Genomic DNA, 12,881 nt, shown 5'->3' with positions numbered 1-12,881 from the left:
CAGCAGGTTAAGGCTGGAGGCTGCAACCTGCTGCTTCACAGCAGCGGGGAGTCTCTCTCTCTTAAATCCAGAGGCAGCAGGATTAACGATGAGCATCTGATTAAAGCGGTCGCTCTGCTGCATCAGCAGCAGCAGCAGCAGCAGCGGTGGCTGGAGCTAAGTGAGACCGGTCTAATTACTGGTATTTATCACAGAGAAGGTAAAGGCTGATGGGATTTTTCCTCATGCTGTTCCCTCATCTCAGTCGATCTCTGCTTCCCATCAACGTTGTGACAAAGAACACCATGCTGCTGATTAGTCCTGATTAGGGAACATCCTCTGCAGTGAGCCACTCTATCTCATTGAGTGTGTGTGTGTGTGCGTGTCTGTCTCGTCACAGATGGAGAGCAGGAGGGCCTACGCAGGTCCACCTCCAGTCCTGATCACAGCAGGTGAGACGGCTCTGCCCTTCACATCTCATGTCTGTCTGAGCGGTGCAGAGGGGGAGACATATTTGGAGGTTAAGTTGCGTCATCAGTGGCCTTTTCAGCGGTTTGAAGCTCTTCAGGTTTCCACCTCACAGTCTGTCCACTGTCACATCCTCGTTTTATTTTTGTCCATCAGTTCATCTTACCTTCGTCATCTCATTCTCTCACTGTTCTTTCCTCCGTCTTCAATTCCTCTGCAGCTCAGACAGAGCACCAACCTTTTCTTTTGCTTGATTTTATAGTAATAATAATAATAATAATGAATAATAATCATTATTATTCATTATTTCTATAGTGCCTTTCAAAACCAGAGTTACAAGGTGATTCACAAAAAAGTTTAAAGGAACATCTTACACGATCATGCATCCAAAATGCAACGTAAACAGGGATTTTAAGTAGTGGTCAAGGGAAATAAAACAAAATGTAAATTAAAAACATAAAAGATATTATGCAAATGCCAAATTTAAAAGCATTTAAACTCAGGCACTGACTCAGCTGATCTGACATTGAGAGGGAGTTTGTTCCACAGCGTTGAGCGGTGGGTTGTTTTTAAAGAGAAACAAAACCAAAAAACAGACCAGAGCACCTTTGCAATCAATGCAATATAAAGTCTGTGGATGCCTAAACATTACACCCATATGTGGTCTTATTACAACATCATGGCATTAATCTGCTGCAATAACAGACTCCACTCTACTGCAATGGCTTTCCACAAGATTTTGAAACGTGGCTGCAGGAATTTGCTTCCTTTCAGCCACAATAGCATTAATAAGTTTCAACATGTTGGGTGATGAGTTCTGGCTTGTAGTCGGTGTTCCAGTTCATCCCAAAGCTGGTGGATGGGGTTTAGGTCAGGGCTCTGTGCAGGCCAGGCAAGTTGTTTCACACCAAATCATTTATTTATGGACCTGGCTTTATGCTGGGGGCTTTGTCATGTTCAAACAAGAAAGGGTGAAGACAATGAAGAAACATACAAAAAACAGAAAAATGGAGAAATACAGTGCAAAAAATCTGGATGCTATTTTTTTGGTATGGTTCGAAACTCTGTATATTGAGTCTGACATAGTTTCTTATCCGAAATACCTAACTTTACCATCTCTCTTTCTCATCACCCCCTCAATCACTTCTCTGTTTTCCCTGATTCTCTTTCCACGTTTCTTCACCAGGTTGAGTTCAACAGTGTCGGGTTCAGACAGTCTGTTCGGACCACCGCTGGAGTCGGCCTTCAAGTCCAAAAGCTTTGATGGTCGGGAACAACTCAGAGAGCAGAGCGCTTTTGGTGCGTCTGAATGTAAGAGTTGTTGTTGTTGTGTTAAAGATATTTTCTTTCCGTTCATACTGATACCATATTGGCGCAAATATAAGACGATCTCCCCTTTTTCCAACAGCTGTTTATGATGAAGATAAACAGCCACAATCAGACTAGTTCAGATGGGAAATTTCCCTTAGATATAATAATCTTCATCCTTGAAGTCTTATATTTTATAAAAGTCAAAACTGAAATAAATAAATTAAAGAAAAACTGTAGCTTATCTCCAGTAGGTGTGTTCTCATACACCTGATGATGAGTTTGATTTTGATGAATGATTTTCACTGGTGGTTAGCATTTTTCAGATTAAGTTTAAACAAACGCACGACCACACACGGGCCCTCCTCCACGATACGATAGAAAACGAACAAAACAAAAACAAAAAAGGTTGCCAGAGACAAACAATTGTCCAAGCATGCCTTGATATGCTGCATCTTCAGCACTGATGGAAATGTCCATACATTGTCACAGTCCGTGGATGTACAATGAGATTTAAGAGGTAGTTCATACGAACTGTACATTAAGCCACATTCAGGAAGGACACATAAATAAACAAACGCTACTTAGTTGCAGCCGATTTGATTTCTGATATAATCAATAAATGGACCCCAAATCATAACAAATGTAAAGTATGAGTCAGATGAAGAGCACTTAATCTCCAAATAAAGACAGGAAAGCATATCAGTTAGGTAGATTTCCATTCTCTCAAAATAACCCTTTTATCGATAATCATACAAATCATTAAAGCCGTTTTAAGGGAGCGTTCAGAACAACCCAAAATGACAAATACACATGTCTGGGTCATGTTTCCCAATAAATATGCTAAGTAAATGAAATTTTTCCACCCAAGTCCAGAAAAGAGGAGTTCTTTTTTTATACATTTATCCTATGACATGAAGTCTTGCATTAATGGAACAGTCTTTAATCCTCCGCATCCTCATCTCAAAGGGCATCACATATCAAAACCAATTTCCAATCCTCCCTTAGATGACTAGAACAGATTGGGATATCAGATGTTTACTTGTGGGGACGTGAGAGATGCGTTCATAGGAAGTGTGATGGAGGGGGTAATGTGTCAAACTGTTTTTGTTGCTAAGGATCTCTCTGATTGTGATTGGATTTTTTTTCTTGTCCTTGAACACCTGCTTTTATAAATATTTAAATGTATAGTCCTCGAATATGATACGACTAGAGCTGCAAAAACAAATCGACTATCTATCTTGATCACCTCTGATTTGATACTGTATTGATACCCTGTATTGTGTTTGATGTGTGTGTGTCAGATGCTGCCTTTTCATCCGACTCCTCCTCTCCGGAGAACGTTGAGGACTCTGGCCTGGACTCACCTTCCCATCAGCCCCTTGGGCCCTCCCCTGAGCCGGTGGGTTGGGCGGCTTGGCCTCCTGTGTCACAGAGTAAAGAGCAGACGCAAACACTGGGACGACCTGCGGACCCTTTCCTCTCTGCTTTCCGTGACCCCTCCCCTGGTCGGAGTCCTCACCCGAAGGACAACCCTGCCAGCGTCTGGTCCGTCGCCTCGTCACGTCCCTCTCGTGTCCCCCCAGATATGGACCCCTCATCGATGCGGTTTCCTGCTTTCTCCCAGACCCTCCCACCTCCTGAGATGGAGTCGTCGGTGTGGAACTGCAAACACATCCCCCCTGAGGACCCCTTCCTTGCTGCGTTTGAGAGGACTGTCACCCAGGAGACGTTAAACCTGTCTGACGCCTGGGCGCGCCCACCGCCTCGCCCTACCCAGGAGGGCAGGGGGATTGAGGGGCGAGGGGACCCATTCTCCACCGCCCTCGCCGACACCAAGACTCTCCCAACCTCATCCTCCTCCTCTTCTTCATCCTCCTCTCATCGTAAAGACAAAGACAGAAAACGAGACCAGAGCCTCCCGCCTCCTGTTACTTCTGATGACCCGTTTGCGATCACAATGATTGGCAGCCCAACGCACCAGTCGACGCTGGCTGCAGCAGCTGGGTTAATCCCTCCACACAGCAGCGGTGGCGGTGGCGGTGGCGGTGGTGGCTCCATCAATAGCAACAGGCTGGTACTCGATGTTAATTCAAGCTCTTTACCCGCAGCTCAGAACAAGAAGGAGCTGATGCACTGGAACTCTGTCCACAACCCGTTTAGCGAAACTGTCTCTGGAGGGCTGAGCAGCTCCAAAGCACAGGACGGAGGAGGGAAAGGAGAGGGAGGAGGAGGAGGAGGAGAGAGGAGGAAACATCGATCATCAGACAGTGGTGAGCCTCGCAGGAACGCCCCTCCACTCACGAGGCATTCAGGACCACAGGAGGATCTGTGTTTTTCCACAGATAAGGATCAAGACTGTCTGGATCTGAACACTCAGATATCTTGCAGTACCGGCTCGCACAAGGGTACGGATTTTTTGGCATTTAAGTTTTTATTGAAGTTGGCAGCAAGTCGAGCTTTAAATCATTTCAGGGTTACAAGAGTAGTAACCATGGTGTAAAAAAATAAGAATATAAATTAATAAACAAATAGAAATAAGATACGTAGAAAAGTGAGATACCCAGTCAACAATATAATGACATTAAAAGAAAACATGTCACATTCACAGGAGGTTCTTAGCTATGATTGAAATCTAAAAGTCAGTGTCCCAACAGGAAACTAACTTTTAGTCTGAAATAGTCATAGGATGCAATCTCTGCCATTACATTTACATGTATCCATTTCAACGCAACGCACAAATGAGCCACAGTAGATCAGGGAGAAGCCTAAAAGTGCTGCAACACTCAGTTGTATGTTCCAACAGACACAAATACCACAGAGCAGCAGGTGTATGAAGTAACACATAAGTGCATAGCAAGTTCCGTTTTTAACGAGAGAGATGGAAGTAGTATGTAAGTAGAGAAGAAGTAGATCTTCAAACAATTTGTAAAGACAGGAGTTCAGTATCTCGTTTCACCACCGAGTGAGCAGCAGGATTGAGATTTCCTGCCTCGCAGTGATAGCATGACTAGTCGTCGTTGAGATGGTACTGAATGAGAAGGCGTATGAACCTGAATGAGGGATTCCAGGTAGGTGGGTGCTGTGCTAGTGGCCACTCTATAGGTGAGCACTAATGACCTGACCTTAATGTGAGCAGCAACAGGGGGCCAGTGGAGAGTCATGAAAAGGGGAGAGTGACGTTTTGGATCCATTTGCAGAGGTTTTACTTTGCATGCTGGCAGCTCTGCCATAGGGGCCTTACAGTAGTCACGCTGAGGAGACAAGGAGTTGAGCGGTATAATCAGCAGATAAGACCTTTCTGATGTTGCATGATACGAAGCGACATGACCGAGTGACCGATGCAACGCGCTCAGTGTAAATTAGTTGGTCATCCATCATCAATAATTTACTCAGTCCTCCAAATCTGGAGTTTTAGCTGTTTTCCAATGCTTCACATAATTCTGGAGGCTGCAATCAAACCAACCATAACTGAAAATGCACATTATGATATATTTAGTGTTTTACAGTAGCTCCTTAAGCTCCTTACACCGCCGTAATAAACATAAACCAAGAACTAAACCATCTACCCAGAACGGTTTAATATAGAAACATTTGCATTTACATTGCAGGAGAGTCCCCACTTCTAGTTTACACTTCATCAGTTTAATTCAGATTTATCTAATAAAAGCACACCTCTGCATTGAGACAGCATTTTTAATTAGTCAACACAAAGCCTAATCTTTCCATCAGGGGCCTGTCTGCTCCGTCGTTCATTAGGGCTTATGCAGCTAAACCTTTTTTTAGTTGATATTTTAGCTGCAGGATTTGTTTTTATGGAATTATACATATGGGATAGTTTTATGGTTATTAGTTAACTTAATTAAAGCAGAAATACCAAGCATGACCTGGTTCTACCCTTTAAAATGTGAGGATTCACTATGTCTTATGTGATAGGGAACTAGATATATTTGCATTTTGGACTCTTAGTTGGAAAAAACAAGTGATTTAAAGACATCAACTTTGGCTTCAGGAAATTTTAATTGTGAAACAATTAGATTTTTCAACTATTTTTTTACATTTTATAGACCAATAGATTAATGAAAATAATCATTAGTTACAGCCCTAACTGATTTTGTTAGGTTTATAGTTATAAATCATAATCATCAGTCATAAAAATACCTTTTTCATCATACATACTTACATTTTTTTCTCAGTAGCAATTACTTTAAAGTTCTTACACCATAAAGTCCCATTGACGGTAAATAAAATTCTGAATCAGAACTCTGACTGTTAACGAACCAAACTAATCCCAAACATGGTGAACCCCTTGTACTCACTTTATGAACTACCTTCATCAGGTAAAATTAATGTAATTTCATCATAAACTCATACAAACGAATGAAACATCGCTCTTAAAGTGAGTACAAGTGAGGCCGGATTGTTTGGGTGGTTCTTTCTCACTAAAAGAGGAAAATCTCTGAAGAATATTCAGATTCCAACAGGATGCTAAATCCCTCAATTAATCCAATACAAATAAAATGTTATTAGGTTTTGAGCCAGCTTGTATTTGGCAGCGTGTCTCGTTCAGCTCGTCTCCGTCTGTTCTGAACACGACTTCTGACTGATTTTAGAGGATGTCTGTCTCTTATAATCTTGTTTCCCTGTGAGATTTTCAAAGTGGCTTTTAGTCACTTTGTGTGTCTGTGTGTTTGTTTGTTAGGGTCCAAGCACAACTTCAGACAGGACACAACTGAAGTGGTCGTAGCTGCTCCTCAGAGAGCGACCCGGGTTAAGAGGACGTCAAGCCGAGTCAGCGGCTGCGAGAGAGTGAGTTAACAGCTCTGCTAATTTAATACATTTATATTCTTCTAATATTATGTTATTGAGCTCCCTAATACTCCGTCGTATTATTATTTAGATATGAAGGGCACAGTTTTATTGCAGATAATTGTTTTCTGCAGGCAAAATGAAAAACTGAAATTAATGGTTTTGTAATACTGTAAATATGACCTTTTTGAGATGTTCTAAAGGTTATAAATTGTAAATATATAACCAAAATGTATACATGCTAACTACAATATGTAATATTTGATCCAGTAGGGGCATCATTTCTATGAAAATAGTGTCAATATTGCCAATACTTGTGTTTCAGTCCCGGTCTCTGTGCTCCTCCCCGCTGCCGGAGCCCAGCCCTTCCCTCACCTCCTCCTCCTCCTCCAGCCCCAGTGAGTGGGGGCCTCAGGCCAGGGACACCGACTGGGCGGGTCAGAACCGAGCGCCCAGTCCTGCCAGGCCAGGACAAGCCTCGCCTCTGCCCTACCAGCACCAGGACCACCAACCAAGACAGTGTAAGCCTCAGCACATTCATAAAGTGACACTTACAGGATGGATGCTTGAAAGTAGCAGCAAGATTTCTGTTGAAGTGAGCATTCAGCAGCAAGAGAGACAGATATGCTTAAAGGGATTGTTAGGGAAATACACGTATTCGCTCTCTTAACAGCATGATGAATTATGACATTTGTTCTCTGCAGTGCACCTGTCACGTGGTCCCAGTCCCATTTCCCTCAGCACACAGGAGGCCTGGCCGGTGGCAGCAGCCATAACAGAATATATCAATGCCTACTTCAAAGGTGGACAACACAACCGGTCAGCATGATTCCTTTTTTACAAAATCACAGAAAAACAAGTCTTGCATGTTCCCTGCTCTTAAAGGGGAGGTCCTCTGTTTTTACACATCAAAGTGTGTTTACAGGTCTTGGAGAGTTTTACTGCACATGTGAGAAAAGTTGTATTAAGCCTTTTGAGGCTCCAGAGGGAGCTGTGTGAAGTCTGATAAATTGCCTCAAGTGATGTCACTTGAGTCAGCATCGTTCGGGTCTGAAGACTAAAAGTTTGCCATTTAAATAAATCTGGGGGTGTGGAGTTAGAAAGAAGTGAGTTTACCACACACTTGAATGGTTGTATCTAGAAGGTAGTCTAACACCCAAGTTGCGATATATTCTCAACTTGGGGGTTACCTTCTAGACACAACCCACCTGAATCTCTAACTGAACTGTCACCGGTGGAGTTGCATTGTGAGTAACAAGGAGGAAGAGTATGTGGAATAAAAAAAAACAATATCTCCGGTTCTGCTGCATTGATTTAATATTGCATTTCCATAAAGCTGGGGGACTTGTGAAAGGCAGATGTGGGAAAAAAGGTCAAAATCCAAGCAGCCCAGATTGAGATACTGAACTGGTGTTAATGTGTAAAAGGTGTTGGAGTTCCCATTTAATGGCAATTTTTTTCGGGCACTTGTTAACAGGATTAATTTTAACTTCGTTTCTGTTTTCCTTTCTTCCTCCAGCTGTCTGGTGAAGATCACAGGTGACCTGACGATGTCCTTCCCTGCCGGCATCACCCGAATTTTCACAGCCAACCCCAACGTTCCCGTGCTCAGCTTCAGACTGGTCAACATCTCACGGATCGATCACTTCCTGCCAAATCAGAAGCTGCTCTACAGGTCAGCTGGCGTCAGCATGTTGAGCATTTCCAAGCCTTTTTTATTGACACAGTGGACAGTTTAGAAAGGGGGGGGGAGAGAGAGAGAGAGAGGGGGCGACATGCGGAAGTGGCCGCAGGTCGGATTCGAACCCGGTCCGCCACTGTTAGGACTCAGCCTTGTTATATGGGTGCCCGCTCTACCAACTGAGCTATCGGGGCACCAACAATTGTGTTTTGGACTGTAATGCGATCCTTAGCGTCCTGTCCCTGTGTCTCTACAGTGATCCATCTCAGAGTGACCCCGACACCAGAGACTTCTGGTTCAACATGCAGGCGCTGCAGCTCTACCTGCAGAGAGAGGCTGAACTCAACCCTCAAGCCTCGTACTACAACGTCGGCCTGCTCAAGTATCAGGTCAGGATTTAAAATGACTTTTCTACATTACTGATATTTTCAGCGTTTTTGGGCCATTTTAGTTCAATTTCTCCTTCAGTTGCACCGTTTAACTCCGGTATCTTGGATGGTGTTACTTAAAACTTCTTAAGTTAATAAACATTCAATACTGATGCTTTATTTTTTTCATAAATCAGAAATAAACATGAATGAATGAATTATTTAAAATAAACGGTGAAGGTGTAAAAGGGTTTAGAACATTATGTTTGAAGTATATGATTTCCATCCTCATGCTCTATTATGTCTCACAAGTTGTTGCAGCCATTTTTGGGTTGATACCATTAGTTACACGGATTTGGTGCTAAATTTAACCATTTTTTACCACTCGAGAATTGATAAAAAATTATCAATAATCCCTCCAAATTACCAGATTAAGACACCAAGACCTTGAGGAACACCATAGAAAAAGTCATGCTGTGATTTGGTATCAAAAACCTTTGACATTTTGAGATTTCTGCAAGAATTCCTTTTTTCGATTTTAGATGGTGAGCGGGTCTCAGAGGGTTAATTCAATAATTTTTCCCAAAGTTCACTCGAAAGAAAATAGGGATTTCCTTGAAAGAAAAAGCTATTTAAGTAACTCTTCATTCACTATTGGAAACTTTATTTATTTGTCATATCTGTTGAATTTTACATTTCCTTTCCACATCTCTGTTGTGCTCTGACTTGAGGACTTTGTGCTACTGTTAATTGTGTAAAAGTGCATTGACTGAACACTATCTCTATTTATCATCATACCTGCTTACATCCTAAGAGAATACATAATATTTTCTAGAAAACTTTTTGACAATAATCAGGAAATGATTCAGAAATTTGGGGCCTCATAAAATAAAGTAACAGATTTTGTAAAACCCATTCCTTCAGTCTACTTTAGTCTATTTTTATATGACTTAAGATGCCACCAAACCTGCTCGGGACTCTTTATTTTGTCTTAGACTCATTTAAACTTCTAAAGCCTCCATTGTTTCCTCAGGTGTCGTCTCAGGACCCGGGTCGGGCTCCCCTCCTGCTGTCTGCAGAGTGTCAGCGCAGCGGCACTGTGACCCGGGTGTCTCTGGATTACCACTGCTGCCCCGCCACCGCGCCCTCCACCCAGCTGGCCGCTGTCCAGGTGCTGCTGCCATTAGACCACACTGCCACAGACCTGCAGTGCCAGCCGCCCGCTTCCTGGTGAGTGATGATGTGATAATGGACGGATAATAAGCCGTTTCTGTTGACTGTTGACTGTCAGTCGCCTGTAGCAGGTTTAGCGTGAGTCTGCCCTGTTATTTACCTGATTATTGTAATCAACAAGATTATGTGTAATGCACAAATATAATTATAAGTGAACCATGTACCCATAATATGAGCCACTAAACCACACAAGTCTTATCACAGTAGTATGTATTCTAATATTATGTAAGATTATTTTTCATTATCGATTCATCTGTTCATTCATATTCATCTCGCCATCTTGCAGCCTGATTGTAAGGGTTCGCCACATCTAAACCTTACAAGCACAAACTTAACCTCAAGGTAGCCGGAGGAAAAGTCAGAGGATCTCTTTAAGTCAGTAGGATTCATCCTCTGGGGACCATTAATGTCTGAACTAGATTTCATGGCAATCCATCCAATGTGGTCAGTGTGGACCAAAGTGGTGGACTGTCTGACCGATATTTCCATCCCTAGAGCGTTCTGTTATTGTTGTCTGTGTTTTTGTCTGTTATGTAAACTGAGAATCGATCAAACAAAACTTGTGATGGGCATTTCTTTTACAATTTTCTGACATTTTACAGTAAATACGAAGCGATTAATCGCAAAAAATAATATAGAGATGAATCAATAACAAAAATTATTGTTGGAAGCTGCTTTAAAAATAACAGAGAACCCACTCATCACTGATAACACGTAATTCAAGAATTTGAGGATGACTGTGATGGAGAAAGGTGGAGACTGAGAAGCAGGTTAGGCCTCACTGACTATTTATTTTCCTCTGCAGGAACGCTGAGGAAAGGCGTCTGCTGTGGAAACTCCCAAACCTCTCCCCAACCAACCACAGCAAAGGTCAGAGCTCTGCTGCTGCTCTCTTTTACCTCTTTGCTTTGATTTCTTTTACCCCTCATTGAACAAGGAAAGTTTAATAAGAAGGAGAGGGGAAACTTGCACTCAAAGATGCACATACTCGCACCTTGACATCTATCTAACTGACGGCCTGTTTTGTGTCGATCATAAGCCGCCATCTGATTCTTATATTTGCCTCATTAAAATTAGCGCCAGAAATATTTTCTACTTCACTTCCTTCTTGTCGGGTTCACATCTCCGCATTGTGTCAGACAAATGTAGAAATGAGTAATTAAGATCTCTGCACTCCACATCCTTCTCTCTTTAACAAGCTGAAGTCTGAAGGCGTATCATTACCTTTCAGCAGCGGCATTAGCATTTCAACGTGGCAGCTGCTCTCATCAACCGACACAAAGACAAGCAGAAAATGTTCCTCTTTTATGTCGTGTCAAATTGATTGTTGCTCATATTTCACCACGTTAATGGTGCACAGATAAGAAACGGCATATAAAAGAATCTTTCACGGCTCTAATTTAAAATGGGAAAGTCTAAAATTAAATCGAAATTGAGCTCGAGGTTTCCTTCACCTGCACGCTTTTTTATTTTATTCTTTTTTTTTTTCATCTAATGATATATTATTACCTCGGTGTGAAGCTACAGGCTCAGAGAACAGAGAAAAAGAGACTATTCATAGGTGTCAGTGATGGATGGGATGTTAAAATGTTTATAGTTGGAAGACTTTTCTGGTTTATGAGCCAATGACAAAACACTGAAAGGTCACCATAACTCCTCCATGTCTCCTCTGAAAAATACTGCTGGCCTCAAAACGCTTCTTTATCTCTAAAATGTTAAAAAGCTGCTTTATATGAACAATATCTGGCAGTGTTGAGTCAGTGATTCATTTATTTCACTGGATGTCTTGAAAAGCATGTTGGAGAAGACATTTATCAGCTTGATGACCGCTGAAAAGAAGCTGTACAGTAGTTCATCCTAAACTTGGTCTTTATCACACATAATATATTTATGAATGATATACAGAGGTCAAAAGATGATAATACTACTCACTGTTTCAATAGCATTTACATGGCTGCATTTCAGTGTGACGCTAATGCTGCTGAAACTGCTGTTGAACTGTTAAATGTAATTAGATTAGAATACTGTAGCTGCTGCGATGCTGTAGCTAATGGGGATCTAAAGAAACTAAACTAGATGTCTAAAAAAGGATCCCCCACAGCCCTACCAGATGGGCTCAGGTACCCCTTCATCTTAGCCATAATAATAATAATAATAATATTAATAATGCAATAATAATAAGAGAAATAAACTTTATTTATACAGCACTTTTCATAAAAAAGTTACAAAGTGCTCTAAATGGTTGAACCAGTATTAAAACATTTCAGAACTGCAATGAAACAAAAATTAAATGGAATAAAATACCCAACAATAATAAAAACAACTGCTAGCATTAATATAAAAGATTAGTTTTAAGTAGTGATTCAAAAGATGTCACTGATTCTGCATCTTCAGTATTTCACTGCAGAGAAAACACACAGTGGCCGTTGTGGATCCGGTCCACGTGAATCCGTACAAGACATACAATCCAGTAATTGACAATGTTTAGGTTTGCTCTCTCCTCTTCTTTGTAGAGTCAAGTTTGCATTTGTACTGTTCGCACTTTGAGAAGAAGCAGAAGCTGTGCGTTTGAACTGTTATCATTACACGGCTGTGTTGAATACTCCATTCTGATTGGTCAATCACGGCGGTCTGTAATTTCTGTAGCAGAGCGTTGCTATCTATAGCAGACCGTTGCTATCTATAACAGACCGTTGCCATCTATAGCAGACCGTTGCCATCTATAGCAGACCGTTGCTATCTATAACAGACCGTTGCCATCTATAGCAGACCGTTGCCATCTATAGCAGACCGTTGCCATCTATAGCAGACCGTTGCTATCTATAACAGACCGTTGCTATCTATAGCAGACCGTTGCCATCTATAGCAGACCGTTGCCATCTATAGCAGACCGTTGCTATGTATAACAGACCGTTGCTATGTATAACAGACCGTTGCTATGGGCGCAGTTCAGATGTCAGACTCTGGCGGACCGTTTTTGTGTGTATTGAATAAATCTATATTGATTTCTTCAGTAAGTAGCCGTGTAATAAGCA

At 41.8% G+C, this 12,881-nt stretch overlaps 1 protein-coding gene across 1 annotated transcript in view; it reads left to right on the top strand.

The window, feature by feature from the left end:
• Nucleotides 1–12,881, top strand: part of fcho1 (FCH and mu domain containing endocytic adaptor 1) — a 67,358-nt gene that overhangs the window by 49,894 nt on the left and 4,583 nt on the right. The window contains exons 16-25 of the mRNA XM_074634854.1: nucleotides 380–431; nucleotides 1,634–1,758; nucleotides 3,060–4,163; nucleotides 6,458–6,564; nucleotides 6,890–7,085; nucleotides 7,269–7,383; nucleotides 8,084–8,239; nucleotides 8,502–8,634; nucleotides 9,647–9,843; nucleotides 10,652–10,716. Coding sequence (XP_074490955.1) covers nucleotides 380–431; nucleotides 1,634–1,758; nucleotides 3,060–4,163; nucleotides 6,458–6,564; nucleotides 6,890–7,085; nucleotides 7,269–7,383; nucleotides 8,084–8,239; nucleotides 8,502–8,634; nucleotides 9,647–9,843; nucleotides 10,652–10,716 — 2,250 coding nt within the window. The remainder of the gene's footprint in view (nucleotides 1–379; nucleotides 432–1,633; nucleotides 1,759–3,059; nucleotides 4,164–6,457; nucleotides 6,565–6,889; nucleotides 7,086–7,268; nucleotides 7,384–8,083; nucleotides 8,240–8,501; nucleotides 8,635–9,646; nucleotides 9,844–10,651; nucleotides 10,717–12,881) is intronic.

This window comes from Sebastes fasciatus, chromosome 5 (assembly GCF_043250625.1).
Source record: "Sebastes fasciatus isolate fSebFas1 chromosome 5, fSebFas1.pri, whole genome shotgun sequence".
Classification (NCBI taxonomy): Eukaryota; Metazoa; Chordata; class Actinopteri; order Perciformes; family Sebastidae; genus Sebastes; species Sebastes fasciatus.
Note: the sequence above shows the minus strand (reverse complement) of the source record. Positions and strands in the feature narration are given on the sequence as shown.